Source organism: Populus alba, chromosome 3 (assembly GCF_005239225.2).
Source record: "Populus alba chromosome 3, ASM523922v2, whole genome shotgun sequence".
NCBI classification, from domain to species: Eukaryota; Viridiplantae; Streptophyta; class Magnoliopsida; order Malpighiales; family Salicaceae; genus Populus; species Populus alba.
The window spans coordinates 21,372,222-21,395,739 of record NC_133286.1 but is presented as its reverse complement, the minus strand read 5'-3'; the positions used below and the strand labels follow the sequence as shown (position 1 = coordinate 21,395,739).

General features: G+C 36.2%; 3 protein-coding genes across 7 annotated transcripts; 2 read left to right on the top strand and 1 right to left on the bottom strand.

Moving 5' to 3' along the window:
* Positions 1–513: 513 nt before the first annotated feature.
* LOC118054296 (putative disease resistance RPP13-like protein 1) lies at positions 514–7,675 on the top strand. 5 transcript variants are annotated; one of them, XM_073407938.1, is made up of 7 exons: positions 514–3,492; positions 4,132–4,417; positions 4,646–4,724; positions 4,895–5,344; positions 5,455–6,171; positions 6,252–7,312; positions 7,434–7,675. In XM_073407938.1, exons 5-6 carry the CDS (start codon positions 6,166–6,168, stop codon positions 7,257–7,259), a joined length of 1,014 nt encoding a protein of 337 aa, XP_073264039.1. In that variant the 5' UTR covers positions 514–3,492; positions 4,132–4,417; positions 4,646–4,724; positions 4,895–5,344; positions 5,455–6,165; the 3' UTR covers positions 7,260–7,312; positions 7,434–7,675. The 5 variants fall into 5 exon arrangements, with proteins under 5 accessions (XP_073264039.1, XP_073264038.1, XP_073264040.1 ...); XM_073407937.1 differs by having other exon boundaries at positions 3,872–4,417; XM_073407939.1 differs by lacking the exon at positions 4,132–4,417 and adding an exon at positions 3,872–3,935 and having other exon boundaries at positions 515–3,492.
* LOC118054603 (putative disease resistance protein At3g14460) lies at positions 2,583–3,302 on the top strand. The gene has a single exon (XM_035066237.2). The coding sequence runs from the start codon at positions 2,583–2,585 to the stop codon at positions 3,300–3,302; it is 720 nt and encodes a 239-aa protein (XP_034922128.2).
* A 1,782-nt stretch (positions 7,676–9,457) lies between the features above and the next one.
* On the bottom strand, positions 9,458–13,197 carry LOC118054274 (protein trichome birefringence-like 38). The gene is made up of 5 exons (XM_035065790.2): positions 12,677–13,197; positions 10,544–10,715; positions 10,275–10,450; positions 10,014–10,172; positions 9,458–9,890 (listed from the first exon to the last, which is right to left on the bottom strand). The coding sequence occupies exons 1-5, from the start codon at positions 12,988–12,990 to the stop codon at positions 9,599–9,601; spliced, it is 1,113 nt and encodes a 370-aa protein (XP_034921681.1). The 5' UTR covers positions 12,991–13,197; the 3' UTR covers positions 9,458–9,598.
* Positions 13,198–23,518: the final 10,321 nt, after the last annotated feature.

Sequence of the window (23,518 nt, the reverse complement as noted above, 5' to 3'; positions counted from 1 at the left end):
GTGTTTTACTGCTTCTGCCCAGAAATTCAATGGCAACTTCTTCTCATAGAGCAAGCATCTAGCCATCTCCATCAATGTTCGGTTTCTTCTTTCACTTACACCATTCTGCTGTGGTGTGTAGGGAACAGTCAGCTGGTGTTTAATCCCTTCTTTAGCAAGGTATGCTTCAAATTGTCGAGAGGTATACTCTCCTCCATTGTCAGATCTCAAAGTCTTCAATTTGCTTCCTGTTTCTAGTTCAACTGCTGCCTTGAACTTAACAAACTCAGCAAACACATCAGCTTTGGATTTTAGAAAATAAACCCAGCAATACCTGCTAAAATCATCAATAAACAGAAGAAAGTACTTTGAACCATTTAATGATTCATTGTGCATAGGTCCACACACATCTGTGTGTACAAGTTGAAGTTTAGAATACTGCCCTGTATGCATTTTCTGGAAAAACAGTTCTAGTTTGTTTTCCCAGCTGACAAGCCTCACATATAGTTTGCTGCTCCTGTATATTTGGCAATCCATAAGCCATCTGCTGATCAGCCATTCTTTTTAAAGTAGCATAATTGAAGTGTCCCAGCCGTTTGTGCCAAAGAACAGATTCCTTGCACTCATAAGTATTAGCACTTAAACACACTTCACTCCAATTTACATTAAAGCTTCGGTTCATCATTTTTGCAGACAGTAAAAGCATTCCATTTCTATCTTTAATGTCACACACTCCATCATTAAAAACTATTGAATATCCAGATTCAATCAATTGACCCACACTAACTAGATTTTGGTTGATCTTAGGTACATAAAGAACATTTTTAAGAATTTTTGTACCTGACAGTGTTTCTACTGCAATTGCTCCTTTTCCTTCAACTTTCACACAGTCTCCATTGCCAATTCTGACTTTAGACAAGTAGCTTCTATCCAAGTCTCTGAATAAGCTTAAGTCTGCTGTCATATGATTAGTGCAGCCGCTATCAATGAGCCATGATGAGTCCTTTGTCTCTGCTGAATTACATATGTCCTGAACTGTGACCATGAATAGAAGTTCTTCTTTGACTTCTGAACAATCGGCTACTTGTGCTTGTTGTTCAGTTTCTGTTCTATTTTTGCAGAATCTTTGAATGTGACCAAATTGCTTGCATTTTCGACATTGAGCATTCTTGAGCCAACACCAGGCTTCAAGATGATTGGTTTTCTGACAGTATTTGCAAGCAGGAAAACTTTCTTTCTTCTCTTTCCCCCTCATGAAACTGTTATTGTTGTTCTGTTGCCAGTTAGCAGATTTCCAGTCTCTTCCTTTTTCTCTTTTTCCTTCTTGATTATTTCTGAAGATGTTCTTAGCCCGACCCTTATCCTTGTAAACTGCAACAAGGGCTCCTTCACTTGATCCTTCTTGTCTATATGCTTGCCTTTGCTCCACAGCTTGCAATGCATTCACCAATTCTTGCAGGCTTATCTCAGAAAAATCTTTAGAATCTTCTAAAGAACAAATTTTATGTTCAAATTTTTCTGGCAAACTCACCAGAACTTTCTCTACAATTCTTGAATCTGGAAAATCTTCTCCCAAGAGTCTTACTTGATTCACAAGTGTTGAAATTTGAGAAGAGAAATCTTTGATGCTCTCATTTTCTTTCATCTTCAGACCTTCGAATTGTCTTCTCAGATTCAGAATCTGCATCCTTCTTGATTTCTCATCACCATGGAACTCTGCTTTTAATTTATCCCATGTTTCCTTGGCAGATTTGCATGCCATGATCCTCGTGAAGATGTCTTCACTTACTGAATTATGAAGACAAGAAAGAGCTTTGAATCTCTTTGCCTTTTCTTCATTAAAAAACTTCATTTGAGCAATTGTGGGATTGTTACCTAGAGGAGTAGGTTGCCTATCACTTTCCACTATCTCCCATAAATCAAGAGCTTTGAGATAGGTTTCCATTTTCACAGCCCACACCCCAAAATTCTGCCGTGCAAACAATGGTGTTTTTGCTGGAAAATTTGCAGAATCCATTGCTTTAAAAAACTCACTCAATCTCTCGTGTATCACTCACCAGCCCTCAAAGTAAAACTTTGATTTTATCCTCACAGTACTCTCGTGTTTCTCACTCACAAAGAATCCCTTCAAAGATCAAAAAAGAGCTCTGATACCAATTGTTGAAATGTAAAGAACTATAAAAGGCTGCCCTGCATTTACTGATGAAAGAAAAGAACAGTGAACTTAGTTCACGATTGAGAAGAACAAATGCTTAAGTAAAACACAGAGCTTTGATTATCAAATATAAAGAACAAAGAGCAGAATTGAGTTGTTGGTTACTGCCATCCCAAGTCTTTATTTATAAAGGGAAAGAAACAGAATTTGAATGGAAAACAATAACTAGAAACGTGCCTGCCTTCTTCTCCTTTATTTAAGGAGATGATTACAAGTTAATTCTATCCTAGATAATCTTAACAAAGAAATCAAAAACATATCCTACACTAGATAATAGTCTCAGCTAAAAACAAAGAAATAATGCAGCAGTGAATTACTGCTAAGTCTTCTGCTTCTGCTAGCTTAGGTACCAAGCTTCAACAAGTTGGAGTTAGTATGGGATTGTGATATGGATAATCCACTCGTCCATGAAAAGGTACTTGAGCAGCTACAACCTCCTGTGAATGTCAAAATTCTCACCATTAATGGGTATGGAGGTACAAGATTTCCAGATTGGGTTGGGAACTCCTCTCTTCCTCTCCTCCAAGAGCTTTACATCAGAAGCTGCCCCAACCTGAAGAAGGCCCTCTTTACTCACTTTCCTTCTTTAACCAAACTTGATATCAGGGCATGTGAGCAGTTTGAGATCGAGTTTTTCCCATTAGAGTTGTTCCCTAAATTAGAATCTCTTACTATTGGTAGTTGTCCTAATTTAGTATCTTTCAGCAAAGGAATGCCCCTTGCCCCAAATTTGAAAGAGTTTCAGTTGTGGAGTTGTTCAAATTTGAAGTCATTGCCTGAGAATATGCATTCACTTCTACCTTCCCTTGAGAAATTGTCCATATTTCATTGTCCGAAAGTCGAGTCATTTCCAGTAGGGGGTTTGCCCTCCAAACTTAAAGGACTTGCTATTTGGGGTTGCGACAAACTCATTGCAGGCCGCGCACAATGGGATTTACAATCACTCCATGTTCTTTCAAGATTTTCAATTGCAGACAATGATGTTTTGGAGTGCTTCCCTGAGGAGACGCTACTGCCCTCAAGCCTTACCCATCTTGAAATCAGGACACATAAAAATCTGAAATCTCTTAACTACAAGGGACTTCAACACCTCATCTTAGAGAGTTGATAATTATGAACTGCATGGAGGTTTCCATGCCAGAAGAGGGGCTGCCCCCCTCCATTTCTTCTCTAATTATCTGGCAATGTCCTTTGCTGGAAAAGGAGTGTGAAGGGAAGCTGAGGAAGTTCCCAAAATACATCAGAGATCCAGAATTTATGACATCAGGAAGAAAATCAATTTAATCCAACTTGATGAGGTATTGCTATTTTTAAGTTATTTACCTTTTAGCAAGTGATTAATCACTATTTCAGAGTACATTTTGTTATTAATTTACTGCAATTTACAAGCAGGATTTTGATCCTTTTGTTCTTCAATCCAAATTACAAGTGTCAATATCGGCTATGAATCTAGGATAACTAAAATGTTGGCCCCAAGAAAATTCAACTGATTGTTATTGCTTGTACTCGATGCATGAAAAGAACATATTATTCACATAACATCCTGTATTATCATGTTTGCATTTAATTTTCTTAAGATCAATCCTTAATTGCTTTTGTTGTCATTGAAAGAATCAATGTACTTTTACCACAAATGATTTTATCACCTTGTTCATTGCCTATTTGTTGGGTTTCTAGGCGGTCTGAAGAACTACTTCACAACTATAAATGGGAAATAAAACAACTTATCAGCACACAAAAGGTTCAAGTGGTCTATGTACTCTGCTTTGCATAGCCATCCATTTTTCTTGATGTTGTTATTATCATCCGTTGTTCTGTATCCTTGCATTGATTTAAGCATCAAACGTTGAAACTCAAAGTATTTGCAGAACTCTCTGATTTGGTTCAAGAGTTTCTCTGATCTCTACTTGGTTTTTTCTGATATATTGCATCTACAGATGACTAGGGTTATTTTCTATTCTGTTGGGTACTATCTTCCCAAGCACCTTCCAGAAGGACTTGCATATATACTTTTAATTTTGCAAAGCTTGGCATGTCTCGGAAGGGGTTCTGGTCCAAAAGAGCAACGAGGAGAAGGAAGCTTGCGTATGCTTTCATACTTTCAAATGTGAAACTATATTCCTTTTGAACTTCAAATCGAGTGTATTTTAGGAAAGCAGGGACCCTCGTGTGCATCGTTGGAATTTTCCTAGTTGTCTAATAGTGCAAACTGTCTCTGCTCAAGTAAGCTTGGTCTGCCTTGATCTAAATTGCTGGGTCATTATTTTGTACTTGTTCTTGACTTTGTATTTCGATCTTGTATTCCTATATGCAGCTATATATATATATATATTGAATGTGCTGCTCAAAGAACATTTTATATGGTGAACTGTGACATTTCCTTGTTTACCAGACTTGATTGCTGGATTATTGTGTTTCAGGCAAATTTTTTTATTACATTTACCTTCTTAGGTGGGCTGCCAGTATTTTCTGTGGGGATACTTCAGCATGGCTTGGTATTATCCTAAATAGTCCTTTTTCTGCCATAAAGGTAACAGTGCATCAAAGCCATTTGCTTTCTTCAGAGATGCTAAAACTCTCAATGATCATCTTATCTGCTTATATAACGTAGAACTGTGTTTATTTTGTTCATTGAGGAATCGCTTTGCTATTTGATTAAGATTAGTGTTCATATAACTGAATTTTGAACTCTTTCCCCAGATGATGCTATGAATGTTGCTTTTGCGTTATGGCCTGGATGCTGATATGACTGGATTTTCCGACAAGGGGCTATGAAGATTCTCTTATGTTGATTCTTATTGAAATAAATTCTAGCCAGTATTTTCCAGGAGGGTGAGCCTTCGTGAGCTGCCTCCTGCCTTCACTTTCTAAGAATGCCTCTAATCCCTCCACCCTGTCTTTGAGAGTTCCAACATTTCCATAGAACTTAGTATGACAAAAAAAAAAACCCTTTATAAGCAAATTTGGTCAATATTCCTCAGCAGGATTCTTACAACTACATTGTTGGACTGATAATGTAACAGCGTTCTGCCTGTTTCACCTTTCATGAACTACCTTTTAAGGATGGGAACTTCAAAGGCTCGATTTAATAACACAGATCAGTTTCATTTCTTTTCCTTGGTTGCAAAAAGATTTCAATGTCCATTGAAGGTACAGGGGCCAAAACTTGTTTTCCATTTTGTAGTCTGCTCATCATAAACTTTACATCATATTCTTTTACCTTATGAGTTCACTTTTTCTGTATTTTTTCCTCTATGTAGTTTCTTGAGGAGAAGAGGAACGATCAATTTTACAAATGCACATTCATTTCGAGTCTCACCATGTCAAAATGAAAGCATTGCACAAGCCAAGCTTGGAAGACTGCTTAAGATTACTGATTACAGCAAACTTCTGTTTCTCGCCGGAAATTTGTAAAAACAAATCTCAACACTTGGAGGAGAGATATTCCTTGGTCACAGCAAACATCAGCTACTGTCCAGAAGAGGAGATGCCAAGCCCTCAAGGGATGACCAAGCAGATGCGGCAACAAGAATCAATGATCTATCCAAGTTAGATCAGGGCTTTAGTTACTTATTGGAATTTTGTATCTTAACTCGGATTGGAATCCATGAACACATAGAAATACTCTTCCCATTCACATTTGATTTGCAAACACGAAAAATGTCGTGGATTACAACTCTTCTGTATCTGCTCTCATACGTTGGATTATCATCTTTTGAATTCCTTTGATCAGTAATCTACCATTATAGCTTGTACAGATATTGATGCTATCATAAAGTTAAATTCTCTTTTTCAAGTGCCAATCGATGCAGATCAGCTTGTGGTGAAGTGGCACAACTTCATGGTTTTGAAACTATTCTCAAGAGTAATAAGCTGTTAATGAACTTGACTGTGATCTAAGGCCATATCCTCTTCCCACGATCTGGCTCCTCAATCAGGCCATCCTTCATTTTTTTCAAGGAAGAAATATTATGCATGTAAGGATCCATACAAATTATTTTCCTAGATGAATCAAGAAAGCTTCGAAAACTAACTGATTTTTGTTGTGGGAAAGCAGAATGGGTGTGGTATTGAAGAGTTAGGGGAGCTTCAGCATATGCGTGGAAAACTTTGTGTAAGGAATCTTCAAAATGTCACTGATGCTTCAGATGCTTTGGAAGTCGTTTTGAAGGGTAATGAGCATCTCAAGAAGTTGGAATTAAGCTGGAATGATTCTTTGCAAGAACAAGTACTTGAAAAACTACAGCCACGTGTAAATTTAAAAAGGCTCTCCGTTTATGGCTATCGGGAAATGAGATTTCCAAATTGGATAGGAGACTCTTCTTTCCTGCAAGAGCTCTGCATACGTAGATGCCCCAGCCTAACGAAGGCCCTGTCCACTCACCTTCCTTCTTTAACAAAACTTGAGATTTGGGAATGTCAGCGGCTTGAGATTGAGTGCTTCCCATTAGAGTTGTTCCCAAAGTTGGGATTTCTTAGTATCAGTAAGTTCCCTAGTTTAGTATCTTTTAACAAAGAAGGATCACCAAAATTGACAGAGCTTCATTTTAGTTTCTACTTGAATTTGAAGTCATTGCCTGAGAGGATGCATTCCCTTGTGAATTTCAAAATATTAGGGAGTTGTCCAGAAGTTGAGTCATTTCCAATTGAGGTTTTTTCCTCTAAATTACAAACACTTTATGTTATAGGTTGCAAGAAACTCATTGCTGGTCGCATGCAATGGGATTTGCAAAATCTCCCTTCTCTTTCATACTTCACTTTTGGTAGGTACAATGATCTGGAATCCTTCCCTGAGGAGACGCTGCTGCCCTCTACTCTGAAATCTCTTACAATACGCAGTCTCCCTAAACTAAAATCTCTGGACTTCAAGGTGCTTCGACTCCTCACCTCTCTTAGAGAATTGACAATCTATGGATGCCCTCAGCTCCAGTCCATGCCTGAAGAGGGGCTCCCATCCTCCCTTTCTTCTCTTGTGATCGGGAGATGTCCTTTACTGGAAAAAAAGGTGTACAAGGGATACAGGGGAGCGAAGATTGGCACAAGATTTCTCACTTTCCCGAAATGAAGATCAACTGAACCAAACACTGGACAAGTGTCCATTCTCTTCTTTCGCTGAAGGTACTACAAATAGTTTTTGCTTTCATTTTGTGTTATAAATAGTAATTACAGAGTTTGATTTTTCATATTTTCTTTTAGATTGATTTCTTTTTGACATGCATCTTAACAAATGGCCTGTCAGGATTTTCTGGGACTTCTATGGAGATCCTTCAGCTTGGCTTGCTCTTATCATCAATTGTCAGAAAAATTGGCCCAAGATTATGGTCTTTTATGCAATTGGATATTTGCTGTACGGTGATGCGAAGGCTGGGAATTTTTGCTATAAGAATTTGTTAAATATGTTCTTGTGTTATAAACTTATATTCAATTTGTTTTGAAGTGTGATACATTTTGTACTCGTGCAGTTTGATATATCCATTCAGATTCTAGTGGGGGGAAAATTCTAAGATCTTGCTAGTCTGGTCTGGATTAAACAAAGTGATGAAATAAACTCTCTATTTTTTATTTATTTTTTGAGAAGTATGCTCTTTGCTGCTTTTTGTATGCATGGAGGAAATCTTGACCTTTCTTTTTTATTGGTCTGTAAGAACTTTTGTCCTCTTCCAAATTACTTTGAGCAGGGAGCAGAAAGAAAGAAAAATATCATTAACTTTCAGCAACAACAGTGCAAATCTTGCAAAGTCATAACAATTAAGAAAACACCAAAGCATAAAAACTGCAGATTCCTGATAAGTTGACAGCAACGACTCTTGCTAATCAAATAAGCTATCCTAATTTTTTGTTCTTGCTCCGCCCCTGAAGAGAGTGGAAGAAGTCACCAGAGAAGCCATTTTTGTGATTGTGTGATCAAGTGTGTTCGTTATGGCTAGACTACACTAGACTTTGAACTTGTGAGGGTTCATACTTGTAGATTTATAGCACGTAGATGATGACTAGATGTTATACAGAATACAAAAGAGGCAAGATTCCGAATACTATGGGAGGAATCTTACTCCTTTTTTTATATATATAAAAAAAAATAGCGGGTTGGCCTGTATAGCTGTGCTTCTAGGAAAAACTTTCTCCTATTTTGCCAGCTTCTCTCTTTTTTTTCACCTCAATTTGCTCAGAGTTTTTCTTTTTAAGTGTTCAATTTTTTTAAAAGAAGTAGTAAGAAAAAATCCTGCAATAGAGTACTAATTACACACTGAGACGTGGCTATTTTTTTTTTACACTTAAAAAAGTATCTTGAGATTTTTTTAATATTTTAATATTTTTTTATTATTTTAATATGTTAATATCAAAAAAATAATAATATTATTTTTATATATTTCTAAATAAAAAAATACTTTAAAAAATAATCATTCCTATATTTTATAAATCTAAGTAAAAGTGGACGTCAGCTAAAAATTAAAAAGGTGGGTGTACAATTTTGCATTTTTTTTTTTAATTTGATTGTCTTGACATTTCTACAAATGTTTTTATTGATAACAATTGGGTTGACAGGGTTGGCATTGTCTTGAATTTTGAACCTGTCTCTTTGTATAATGTTCTTTTTGGAATAAAACATGCATAAATGTATTTGAAGGAAAAGACAATTGAAATTGAGAGACGTGAAATCAAACGAATTGGTCATTATAAAAAAAAATTAGGTAAAAATTTGAAGGCCGCCGTCGTGACATTGCTGGTCTGTAAAATTTAATTTGGTCGAGTTAATGATATTGATGCAACTTAATGACTTATGCTATTTTTTAAAATATTTTTTTTAGTAAGCTATTTTCTTTATAAAAAAAAACAATTGAGCATTGTGTTAGTTTGTTTTGTTTTTTTTTTTTTTTAAGAAAAAAACTCTATTTTCCCACTTGTAAAAATGATTTCTTTCCACCACATTTCATGGAAAGTTTTCATTTCTTCGGAGGATGAAATTAGGGTTGTTTGGTTGTTATATTATTTCACTAAATTTTAAAAAAATAAATTATTTAAAATAAATTATTTAAATATTTTTAATTTATTTGAATATGTTAATGTCAAAAATAATTTTAAAAAATAAAAAAAAATATTATTTTGATGTATCTTAAAACAAAACAACACTTTAAAAAACAACCACTATCAAACTTTTAAACACTTTCTAAAACTATAATACTTCCGTTTCACTATATAAAAAAGACATGTCTTTATTATTTTTATTTTTTCTGTCTGGAAATAGTAATCAAACACTGCTGGACGAGGCAAATAAAATAATCGTTTCATATATCAAGAAATTTGCTTCCATACTGTGTGCATTATTTCAGGAGACTGATGACATCTAGCAGGCTAGTTTCAATGGCTGTGCTACAGAATATGTGTAACTAAAATGTGTATTTTCTTCTAACTGGTAATTGCTGTGTAGAGAAGTTCATTCCAAGTATCTGGAACTCCTGCAACACACCAATGAGTACAATCCATGCCCTTAAAGCCATTGTAAGAGCTCGGATGTCCATCTTTTCTCAGCTGTGAAAGAGTTGTTATATTAAGTAAATGAACAGGTTTCTTTATAGTACTTAACACATCTTCTACTACTTGCAACGCCAATGGTGAACCACCAGGGTAACTTGATCCGCTAACTGGCTCTGTCTCCTTTCCACAATTTGTCGCTCCTGGTTCGTCCCATTCCTCTCCACTGGTTCAGGGGCAAAAACGTTCAAGTCGTGAGAAAATAGCATTAATCTATTGATTTCAAATGAAAAGAAAAAAATGAATCAATTCTTAAAACCCTTATCAGAAAAATGAAAGAGAGCCTTACTGGTAATGAAATGGAGAAATTCCCTGAAAAATAACTGTGGTTTTACTCGTATCGACATCCGAATCGACCCATTTTGCCCAAGTTGTTAAACCTTTCTGAAAAGCCACCATACGGTCCATGTCCTTAAGTATACTCTGCCCTTCTTGAACATAATCCCATCTGAAATTTGAAGCAGAAAAATCAAACACAATACATCAGCTTGATTCCTTTTCAATTGAATTCACAAATCTTCCACATTTGCCAAGTTTTTCGAGCTCATACGGTTGCTTCGGTCCTCTCCGGTACCACCAAAGCCAAGTATTGAACACTAAAACATCCATATCCTTCCATGTGTTTCCATCCTTAATCGATTCAAGTTTCAATACTCGGCCGATTTGTTCTTGTTCAATGTCTACTAAGTAGTGAGTTTCAAACACCGATATTGATACACCATGATCCTGAGAAGTTCTAGACCATCAATTACATAAAAGTAGACTCAATTTTGCTTGGAATAACAAGGGCTGTAACCTTTCCAGGACCAGTTCACTCACCTCGAATGTCACTGTGTTAGTCGAGTTACTCGTCTGCGTTGTGATCCTGGCATCAGGAACGGCTGCATGAAGCAAGCATAACAGTGACTCGTAATGGTTGAGACTAACAGAGTCCCCTATAAACATTATCTTCTTGCCCTTCAACTTCTCCAATAAATCTTTACCATTGAACCTGACGGGATTACACATTCCAAAATAGCAACAGTATCAGGAACAGAGTAACTCGGCATGGAACTCATCAGAATATCTGATATTTAATGCAGATCACCTTGTAACACTTTCCAAAATCATAAAGATTTTGTACTAAAGCTTACAACTACTTTTCTTACATGGCTTTACAATCGAGTGGTGTCCTGAATAAAGACAAATCTTCTGTCCGATTAAAGAAAGATCATGTTCTTGTCTGAGCTACAAGATCTAAAAATATTTTAACCGAAATGGCTTCATATGTCCTTGTATAATGACTTAAATATATATTAAGTTTCTAATAATATATCATTTGGATGAGATTTTTAAATTAACTCACCACAATCAGTACTTATGTGAGGTGCACATGATAATAATGATAAGTTTACACTTAATTAAGTTTCCAAGTGATGTATTTAAGTGCAAATCACGTAACCAATTCCAATGGGTTGGCCTAAAAATCTTACAGGAAAAAATATATTAGAAACTTAAAGCATATTAAAGGATAATATTAGCTCAATTAGGGATATAAAAAACAAATTAAAGATATATATTATTATATAACAACATATTAAATATATGTTTGGTAATGTAAAACAATTTTTTTTTAAAGTATTTTTCAATAATAAATAAATAAAAATAATGTTTTTTTATATTTTTTTTACTTTTAATATAAGCACATATCAAACTACTTAAAAGCATCTAAAAACATTAATTTAATGTTTTTTCAAGTAAAAAATAATTTAAAAAACAGCTGAATTACATTATCAAATATACTATAAAGTGACAAGGGTATTTTTTAGAAAAAAAATAATAATAATCATGTACATATCATGCCGCTAGTTCAAATCAATTTTTTTTTTATGAAGTATACTTTAGCTAGATGTTCAAGAAAATATGCAACTAAGATATTTGTTTCATCAAATTGATTGTGCGTAGTGTACAGACTCACTTTTGCCTACAAGCAATGCTACGAAAAGTTGGTCACACAAACTGATTAAATGCATTTTTAGCAGATCTACATGCAGGGGAAACGTTAGCAGAAGAATTTTATCACTGCCAGCAGATTTATATATGATGTGACCTAGAAGAAGAAGAAGAAGGAGAGGGAGGAGGAGGAGGAGGGACCAATACAATATGCTTTTTTAGCATTGCTGCTTGAATTGTTCAAATTTATTATTATTATTTTTATTAATTTGTTGATGAGATGCGTCAAATATCGACATCATTTTCTTAGCTTATCTTGAGGTACACCACCACCACTAAATAATTTAGTTATGGGAAAATTGACCCGTGGCAACAACCTATCAACGTCCCAATAAAATAATTAAATGTTGATCTTTGGTTTTAAATTTTAAACAAACATCATACATACCCCCCTAAACTATTAGAAACTATTAGGATGGTCTCAATTTTGTATATAAACTATTTTTTTTTATCAATTTTACTTTTAAATTATTTTGATTTTTCAGTTAGAGCTTTTATTTAGAATAACCTAACAAAAAACCATTGAATTCTTTATCAAATAATATCTTTAATTAATTGATAGTTTCTAAGATCTAAAAGTAAAATTGATTAAAAAAAATTGTTTGGTGACAAAATTGAGACTAACTATGGATTACTTTTTATGTTTGCCCTTAATTTTTAATATTTTATGGTCTTGAGGCAAAACCATGATAATTTCAAGTAATTTAATAGTGGGTCTAATACTTGCTAGCCTAATCAAACCACACGGAGACCCATATTTTTCCATTTGTATGTAAATAAACTACAGCTCAAAAGAAGGCAGAAAAAGCCTTAAAACATCATTGCATGGAGAAACTAGAAGCTCTTTTTTTTGAAATTCTATGAGGATTCATTACAAAAATGAAAATATAAAAGCTCTTCTTGTTAATTAACACTTAGTCTAAGATCAGAAAAGAGAGATGGGCAGATGAATGCATGTACCTGGGCAAGTCACAGGCACTAGGCTGCCATCTATATTGAAGGTAGAGGTGATCAGGGCGTCCATATTTTTGACAGTCAAATTCCTTGCGGATAAAAGGACAGGCTGATGAATTGTAGAGAGGATACGAAGTGTCTTGAACCCAACTTCCTTCATACCTGTTGCAATCACTCTTTTGCCATTTTGTACACTCCCAGACGTTCTTCTTCGTTGTAGAGATTTGCAGAGTCTTTGATGAGGACGAAAAAAAAAGACAAGAAAATGTGATAAAGATGGCAAAAAGGACACAAGAGGATCTTCTAGTCCCAGAATCCATCACTGTGGAGAGTCAGAGGAGAAGGGGAGAGAGAGGGAGAGAGGGAGAGAGAGAGGTTGCTGGCGATATTGTCCTGTCTGTGTTCTTTATAAATATGGCCGGTTACTGAAGTGTGTGCTATATCTTTAATCAATTTAGTTTCCTTCTATATGTATATTAGAGGGTTTAGATTATGAAATTAATCAATTAGATTCCTTTTCTATGGTCAATTGTATATGATTTTGACATTAATGGAATTGCTTACGTTTTTGCAGCTTTTATGTTGCAAACAATTATTAATTTATGAAGTATTTCATTAAAGAAAATTGGTAATTTATTTAGATTCAAATGGTACTAATATCAATTTTTTTTTTTTTTGGAGATTAGATATATTTTTGGAGTTTGTTTATATATCAAGTAAAATGATTTTAAAAACACAATCCTGAGAATTAAAATTCTTAATCACGGGAGCAATCTCTTAAAATTATACTAAAGTTGTCTTTCATGCATGAACCACCCAATTCAAGATCCTCTTGATTGGATTATACTTGGGAAATATGACATGGGGAGTTTCCTCTCTTGTCAATATCGAAAATTAGACTCGTGATCTCGGGCTATAAGAGCTAGCAGATGAAAGCAGCCACTCTCTTTGACATTTTTGCATGAAATAGTTGTGCTTACCGAAAGACATTTGGCCCGGTCTCCTGAAAAAGATAAGAAGAAAACGTGAGTGATTAATTAGAGTGCCCAATGCAGCAAGGATCTCTCCAAGACTAGGGTTTCCGTCAACGAAAAAAACAGAGGGATTAATTTTTTTTTTGCTTAATTAAAATCTCATCACCCCTTTTGTTCTTGCAAGAACTCACCGAGTTTAAAGTTCAATATTGGTTGATGGATGCTAATTTTCAGTTCCCGTGATGGGTTAATCATTTTGGGGAAAAAAAAACTATAATTAAAAATGTGTTTGATAATCTAATTGAAATCGTTTTTCACGGTATTCTTCATTTTTAAATTTATTAAATTGATTATTTTTTTAAGAAGTTTTTAAAATTCATTTATCAAAACTTTTCTAGAATATTTTTTTAAAAAATAATCAATTTAAAAACTATTTTAGATTAAAAACAAACATTTCAAAAACATTTTCTAAACTTCTTGAACCATAGTATTAAATATGTTTTATCATGACGGGTAAACTCAGGATTGGACTTACCCATCTTTTGACATAGGCCAAATTTAAAGAAAGTCAATTCCAACAAGGTAAGTTAACCTATGATTCAGTTAAAACTTAGTTTAATTTTTTAAATAATATTATTTTAGTATTTTTTAAAATAAAAAAAATAAATATTAAATTCCGTTAAATTTGTGATTCATATCTTGAAATATACAATGGATCATGTAATGTAGTGGTCAAAGTTTAATAACTTTATCTCAATCTATGTCTAAAACAAATTATGATGTTAAGTTTGCTTTTTAGAACTTGCGGCCTTTAAAATCTTGTAGCCGGTTGACGGGAAATGGCTAGATTGGCCGAACAGCGTGCACGAGCCATGATCAGATACATGCCTGGCTTTCACATGCAACACATGGAAAACAACTCAGTTGAAGGACCATCCTTATATTTCTTAATTAATTTCTGTTTGCATATAAATTTCAAAAATAATAAATTATGGGGTTTTGAAGGGCAGGCATGGAAATTGCAAGTCGCATCCCCCGGTGGAGGCAACAGCACATGAGAGCATATCTTGGTCTCTCGAGGAATAATTTGAGGGCTGGCTTCAACATTGCTTTTATTGCATTAATTTCGACTTCAATTTGCTCATGATGATGGTAACACCAAAATTTGTTGTGGTTATGGTTCTTTGTTATGGTTCTCCCTTATGAAGTGGAAAATATAGTCCTAAATTAAAAAAAAAAAATGCTTACATGTAGTGTCGCACCCCCAAAAAAATAACAATTCATTTTCATCAATTGCGGGTTTGACTGGCGAATTTTTTTTTTTTTTTTTTTTTTTGATTTGGTTCTTTGGAGTCGCCACCTAGTATTTTGGTCACTAGGAACCTAACTGGTCTCAGAGATCGGGTACGGAGACTGGTTGCGTAAAGGGAAGGTATCAGCACCCCAAATACGCCTTACCTAAGGTAAGCTGCATTGTTTTATTGTCTGATAAAAAAAACTAAAGTGTTATTGTGTTTTCCTAGTTGTTGGTCTGTCTATGGTTCAAGAAAAATCCCCCTCAATAAGGAGGTCTTTATCTTATCGGGTAAAAATCCTAACCGTTCTAACGTCCATACCAAAATTTTATTAATAATATTTAGGAATACGTTTTACGTATAAATTCGTAATCCCAAATATTAAAAGAAAACAAAAAGATTTTTTTAGAATTTTTGAAATATTGGCCTAGTTCTCATGGCTTGAATAAACTGGTTATTAAAGCCAAAATGCATGTTAATACATATATTGTTTTGAAAATTTTCTTTGTTGTGTGAAAATATGATGTTATAATATTTATGTATATATATTGGAGAGACTAGGCCGTATTTTTAAAATAAAAAAACAATTTTTGGAAAATATTATATTTTTTTATGCTTTGGCGAAAATCAGGTATTTTAATACTGAGCTTGTATCCTTACGGTATAAAAATACAACCCAATATTAATCCATTTTGATAAAAATATGCAGAAAAATCAACAACATTTTTAGGGACTTTTTAGAATTTTTTTTTGAAAAGCAAAAACATTTTTTATTCTGAAAATCTTTGATGTTTTGACGAAAACCGGGTATTTTTAATACTGGTTTTGTATTTTTACGGTATAAAAAATACAAACCAAAATTAAAAAACTTTGATAAAAATATGCAGAAAAATCAACAATATTTTTAGGGAATTTTTAAAATATTTTTTTTTTTATTATTATATTTTATATATATATACACACATATAATATAATATATAATATATAATATAAAATAAAATAAAAATTCGGGCTGGGCCGGCCCAGATAAACGGGCCAGGCTCAGCCCAAAAAATAAAAAAAATAAAAAACGGGCCGACCTCGGCCCAAAATTAAATTGGGCCGATGTCGGCCCAAAACTTCTACCGTCTGGGCCAGGACCGGCCCAGACTTGCAAGGCTGGGCCAGCATCGGGCTGGCCCAGCACCTTTGGCCCAGCGGGGGGAGGAATTAATTTTCTTCCCCCCCGCCTCCTGCATGCATAACTCTGCATGCAGGAGGCAACGCCTGCAAACGAAGGAGAAGAAGAAAATTTACCTGGCGTGGAGGAGGCGGTCGCTGGCGGAGCAGCGGTGGCGTGGCTCGTGGGCGGCGGCTCCGTGCGGTGCCGTGGCGGTTCCTAGCGTTCGGTTCGGTTCACTCTCTCTCTCTCCTCCCTTCTCGGGTCTCTCTCTCTCTATTCCTCTCGGTTCCTTCTTTTTGGTTTGGTTCTGTTCTTCTCTCTCTCTTCGGGTCACTCTCTCTCTCTTTCTCTCTTCGGGTCTTTCGGTTTTTCCCCTCCCTCTTTTTTTTTTCTCTTCGGTTTTTCTTCTTTATTTATAGGGGGAGCACGGGTAGGGGACCGTGGTTAGTGCGCCTTCAATCACGCATGGCCGGTCGGTTCTTTCGGTGGTGGTGGTGGGGGCGAGGAGAGAGAGAGACGCGGGAGATTTTTTCAAAATTTTTTACCTTCTGTTCTGCTACAAACGGGGGGGAAGGAGATGATGAACAGTGTCGTTCAAAACGACACCGTTCTGCTTTCCCCTTTTTTTTTTTCTTTTTTTTTTTTTTTTTTTTTGTATATGAAACGGCGTCGTTTTGAATAAAACGCGCCGTTTCATTTAAATGGCCAAACTTCAAATCAATCCTCCAAATTCGGTCCCCGCCCTTCTTGTTGGCCGCCTTTTTCATTTTGGTCCTTGGCATCTGATTTATGCAATTTAGCCCTCAATTGATTAATAAACTTTCAATTTCTTCAATTAGGCCCCTGAACCGAAAAATTAGCAGCCCCTCCATTTACGCGCCTCTTCCAATTTGGTCCCTGGTTTCGGATTTTCTCAATTAAGTCCTTAATTGGCCCTTAAACTTCAATTTTTATGCAATTGAGCCCCTGATTTGACCCAATAAATTCCTAAAAAAATATATTTTGCCCCCAGAACTTTAAATTTCTTCAAATTAAAGCCCAAATTGACTTAAAAATCAATTTTTCTTGCAATCAAATCCTTCATAAATTCAAATAAAAAATCCAATTAAGTCCCTAAAAAATCCAATTAAGTCCATAAAAATCCAAATAAGTCCATAAAAATCCAAATTTGGGCTTTTCTCCTCAAAATTTAAATTTTCCTTCTCAATAGGGCTTTCATCCTTCAAGAATATACTGTCAAAAATTTAATCCTTGTATTTTTGAATTTCTTGACCAATTTTCTGACTGTTTCCTGAGCGCTTCTGCCTTTTGTTATTTTTCTAATCTCTTTTGGCTATTTATTTTTATTTTTTAATGGGGACCCAAAAATGGGTTTACAACAGATGCCCCCTCTTTATAATACTTACGGAGCATGGGTTTTGCGCAGTAAGTGTTATAAAGATAAACCCAAAACGGAACTCCCGAAACTGATATGGTCGAAGCTTAATTGATCTGAAACTTTGTCCTTTATAACAATCCTCCTTAGCCCCAAAAACCATGATCTAAACTTAGTCATCTCGAGATCCTTATCCAGCGATCCTCTAAATTCTTATTTTAGTTTGATCAACATGGAAATCCATCCGAGATCCCATATGGTGATTTCCTTTAACCTGGAATCCCATCTGGCGATTCCTTTACCCATAACCGATACAAAAATGTGTGCGTGGTCTCATTATGATGGGTGACCTGCCCGAATGGAAAAGGGAAAGAGTGGTCTCATTCTTTGGGTGACCTACCCAGGGGGAAGAATGGCCTTATTATTATGGGTGACCTACCCAGGTAAAAAAAAAAATGGAGGATGGTCTCATTGTATGGGTGACCTACCCAGGAAAAATGATGGTCTCATTGTATGGGTGACCTGCCCAGGAAAAATGATGGTCTCATTGTATGGGTGACTAACCCAGGAAAAATGATGGTCTCATTGTATGGGTGACCTGCCCAGGAAAAATGATGGTCTCATTGTATGGGTGACTAACCCAGAAAAATAATGGTCTCATTATACGGGTGACCTACCCAAGAAAAATGATGGTCTCATTGTATGGGTGACGAACCCCAGAAAAATGACGGTCTCATTGTATGGGTGACCTACCCAAGAAAAATGATGGTCTCATTGTATGGGTGACCTACCCCGGAAAAAAAAATGATGGTCTCATTGTATGGGTGACCTACCCAAGAAAACATGATGGTCTCATTGTATGGGTGACCTACCCGAGAAAAATGATGGTCTCATTGTATGGGTGACCTACCCAGGGGGAATAATTCTTAGTAAACTCCATGCTTTTCTAAGAAATGGTTTCAATATGAGGTCCTTTCTGGCGACCTTCCTTGATGAATGTCGAGGTACGAGATCCCTTCTGGCGATCTCAAATAACTTGGAATCCCATCTGGCGATTCCTTTTATACAAAAGCTGAAATTTGAGGTCCCTTCTGGCGACCTTCATCGAAATATGAGATCCCTTCTGGCGATCTCCTTTAGCCAAACAACTTGGAACCCCATCTGGCGATTCCTTTTTATACCAAAGCTGAAATTTGAGGTCCCTTCTGGCGACCTCCATTGATGAATATCGAAAACGAGACCCCTTCTGGCGATCTCAAACAATTTGGAATCCCATCTGGTGATTCCTTTTATACAAAAGCTGAAAGTTGAGGTCCCTTCTGGCGACCTCCATCGAAATACGAGATCCCTTCTGTCGATCTCAACAACTTGGAATCCCATTTGGCGATTCCTTTTTACCGAATGCTATCGATGTCGTTCTTCCTTTTGGTAGGATTTGAAAACCATTATCTTCTCTTCTTGTTGTTCTAGAATCAACTCAATGATTCTTTCTTCGTCCATAATCTTGTTGGAATGCGCTAAGATCTCCTCCTGTAACGATCCAAAAAAAACATATATGCAATGATTTATGATTAGATGCAATGCATGCATTCGTACCTGGTTTTGAAACATAGGCCCCATCCTCTTCTTCTAGTTCATGGGACTCCCTCTTAACATGAACTTGCTTTTGAAGTCGTATGCTGGATTCATCTCTCGTGTTGCCTATCATATTCTTGGAGAAAAGGTCTTTGACTTTCTTCAAGTAGTCCTTTTCTCAAAATGTATGACTTGTATTTGCCTCTTTGTCATGCTTTTGTCAAATGCTTTAGTTTGGTTTTCAAATCGTAAAACTTTTCATAAAACATCCCGTCTTGCCCCCTAGTATAGAGGTGCGATATTAGTCTGGGTTTTTATATAGAGAAGCAATTCATTCAGCCGGTGATAAACTTTTTTAGTGAGTGAATAGATAATGATTTTTTTATTATTTCAAAATGCCATTGTTATGGTTGATAAACTCTATTCTTTAAAAGACAATTACAAAGTGACCACTTAAACATTTATCCATGCTATCAGAGATAGGGTTGTACTTTATGGTTAGCTTTTCTTAAATTTCATATTAAACCATTTTATTGATACTTTATTTATAAACACTCAAACTTGTTAAAAAAAATGCATAAACTCATCATTTATTTAAAGAAAAGGTAAGCTCAAAGACAAACACAAAAATCTGGCTGACAATATGAGCTCTGAATGCTCACTAGAGAAAATAAAAGCAAAGACAAAAGCAAATGACAAAAACATGCTAAGGCAAATAAAGTTGTTTTACATTTTGAAAACTACGAGAAGTTCTTGGGTCAACCTGTTCTGAAACTTCTTCTAGTGTGTGGAAAGTCAACCGAGGCAATGCTTCATCTTCCTTCCCCACTTGTGTTTCCTTGTCTTCTCCTTTGATCTCGCCTTCTTCATTATTGACGATTCTTGACCAAGGTTTTCCAACCCTTTATCCCCTATCACTTTTGTCATGTGGCGATGGATTTGAACTGATATTGGGTGTATCTTCAAATGACACCCATCCTATCTTGATGAGCTTCAACAACTTGTTCTTGAAACCATAGCACGTTTCAAGACAATGCCCGGGAATACCAGCATGGTACTCGCAAGTCAACTCGGGCTTATACCAGATGGGGAATGGTGGCTGTAGTGGTAATGTAGGGATAGGAGCTATTTGTCCAATGCTTAGTAGTTTGGCATATATATCCTTTAGAGGCATGGGTAATGGCGGTAGTTGTTCTGAAATGTATCTTGTGTTTGGTCGTTGGTGGTTGTTTTGGGTGTTTGACTGGCCATTTGCTCGATTAGGGGAAAAAGGTTTAAAGTTTATGTGGGCCACATGAGAGGTAGGTATTTGTGGGTTATATGAATCTGTTATCTTGTCATTGGACCCACCTTCGAAGTTGTTAACGGGACCTTTCATTTTTCTTCCGATAAAACCCTTTGTCTCCAATGGCTCAATTATGCGTCCAGCTTTAATCCCTTGCTCGATTCTTTCCGCTATGCGTACAACATCATAGAAATGTTGAGATGAGCTACCCATTAAATGCTCATAGTAGGGTGCCTTGAATGTATTGGCGAACAAATTCACCATCTCCGTTTCTATCAAAGGGGGTTGCACATGCATGGCCTCGTCCCTCCACCTTTGCGCATAAGCCCTTACTGATTCTTGGCTTCTCTTTTCCATTGACATAAGGCTCATTCGATCTGGAGCAATTTCCAAATTGAACTTGTATTGCTTAAGGAAAGCCTCAACTAAATCCTTCCATTTCTTGATCTTGGCACTATCCAGCCTCATGTACCAACTTAGCGCTGACCTCGCTAGACTGTCTTGGAAAAAGTAGATCAGTAACTTATCGTCATGAATCACCTAGCCATCTTATTGCAATAAGATCGAAGGTGAGTGTTTGGGCATTCCAACCCAGTGTACTTTATAAACTCTGGTATCCTAAATTTTTTTGGTACCGTGATGTTTGGTACCAAACATATTTCAGACGCTCGCATGGGGTCAAACCAGTCATTTCCCTCGACTGCCCTTAACCTTTCTTCCAAAGCTGATATCTTGTCATCGTTCATAAAACCAGTGGACCTATTATCGGAAGGCCCATCTGCTGTGATGTGAGCTTGAGGGGGCTGAATGGGAATGGCAGGTGCAAAGTGTTGCCCCGTCGCTGAATCTGCCCCCAAGTTCTGAGATATCCCCGGGACATGAACTGACGGCGCTCCTATAGGTGGTTGGGTAGATGTTCCCTCCCCGTTCTTCGCTCTTAAAAGTTGCTCAAGCAGATTGGTCAGTCGAGAAACTTCATTTTTCACAGATTCCAACTCGGTCTGGTAGTGCGACTCTAAGTGAGCTCTTTCTTCGTTTTCCATTCTTGATCTGGACCGGGTTTGGTGGACTCTGGATGTGGGACCTATGTTTCACGATCTGGCGTGTATATGATAAACAAAAATATGTGATGAATATGTGATGCATAAGTGATGCGCGATGAGTATAACATTATTAATCTTGATGCAAATAAGATACATAACCTAAGGACAAGCTCTATTTATTAGGTAAGTTTTCTATCTGGTCTCGAAGGGTCTCATATCTGCCCAGTGACGTTCTTCGTAAAGACAGTATGGGGGCGTTGCAAGGAACAATTAAGACACGTATGTCCACCATTACCAAGCAGGCACTCAGATATGAGTTGGGTGTTTCACGCATTTAAACCCTGACCAATAGTCTTAGGGTAAATCGCTAATTCCCCACTTAACTTAAGGCTTGTGTGTGCTTATCAAAATAAAAGCAAGTGATGCATGAAACAATTATATACAATGCATGAATAATATGCGTAAAAAAAATAAATATGCAAATAAAAGGAAGGGCATATTAACAATAAACACACAAAAAACCAACAAATCAGACAAAAACAAAGCTTAGTCTACAAGGTCCCCAGTGGAGTCGCCATTCTGTCGCACCCCCAAAAAAATAACAATTCATTTTCATCAATTGCGGGTTTGACTGGCGATTTTTTTTTTTTTTTTTTTTTTTTTGATTTGGTTCTTTGGAGTCGCCACCTAGTATTTTGGTCACTAGGAACCTAACTGGTCTCAGAGATCGGGTACGGAGACTGGTTGCGTAAAGGGAAGGTATCAGCACCCCAAATACGCCTTACCTAAGGTAAGCTGCATTGTTTTATTGTCTGATAAAAAAAACTAAAGTGTTATTGTGTTTTCCTAGTTGTTGGTCTGTCTATGGTTCAAGAAAAATCCCCTCAATAAGGAGGTCTTTATCTTATCGGGTAAAAATCCTAACCGTTCTAACGTCCATACCAAAATTTTATTAATAATATTTAGGAATACGTTTTTACGTATAAAATTCGTAATCCCAAATATTAAAAGAAAACAAAAAGATTTTTTTTAGAATTTTTGAAATATTGGCCTAGTTCTCATGGCTTGAATAAACTGGTTATTAAAGCCAAAATGCATGTTAATACATATATTGTTTTGAAAATTTTCTTTGTTGTGTGAAAATATGATGTTATAATATTTATGTATATATATTGGAGAGACTAGGCCGTATTTTAAAATAAAAAAACAATTTTTGGAAAATATTATATTTTTTTATGCTTTGGCGAAAAATCAGGTATTTTAATACTGAGCTTGTATCCTTACGGTATAAAAATACAACCCAATATTAATCTATTTTGATAAAAATATGCAGAAAAATCAACAACATTTTTAGGGACTTTTTAGAATTTTTTTTTGAAAGCAAAAACATTTTTTTATTCTGAAAATCTTTGATGTTTTGACGAAAAACCGGGTATTTTAATACTGGTTTTGTATTTTTACGGTATAAAAATACAAACCAAAATTAAACAACTTTGATAAAAATATGCAGAAAAATCAACAATATTTTTAGGGAATTTTTTAAAATATTTATTTTTTTTATTATTATATTTTATATATATATATACACACATATAATATAATATATAATATAAAATAAAATAAAAATTCGGGCTGGGCCGGGCCGGCCCAGATAAACGGGCCAGGCTCAGCCCAAAAAATAAAAAAATAAAAAACGGGCCGACCTCGGCCCAAAATTAAATTGGGCCGATGTCGGCCCAAAACTTCTACCGTCTGGGCCAGGACCGGCCCAGACTTGCAAGGCTGGGCCAGCATCGGGCTGGCCCAGCACCTTTGGCCCAGCGGGGGGAAGAATTAATTTTCTTCCCCCCCGCCTCCTGCATGCATAACTCTGCATGCAGGAGGCAACGCCTGCAAACGAAGGAGAAGAAGAAAATTTACCTGGCGTGGAGGAGGCGGTCGCTGGCGGAGCAGCGGTGGCGTGGCTCGTGGGTGGCGGCTCCGTGCGGTGCCGTGGCGGTTCCTAGCGTTCGGTTCGGTTCACTCTCTCTCTCTCCTCCCTTCTCGGGTCTCTCTCTCTCTATTCCTCTCGGTTCCTTCTTTTTGGTTTGGTTCTGTTCTTCTCTCTCTCTTCGGGTCACTCTCTCTCTCTTTCTCTCT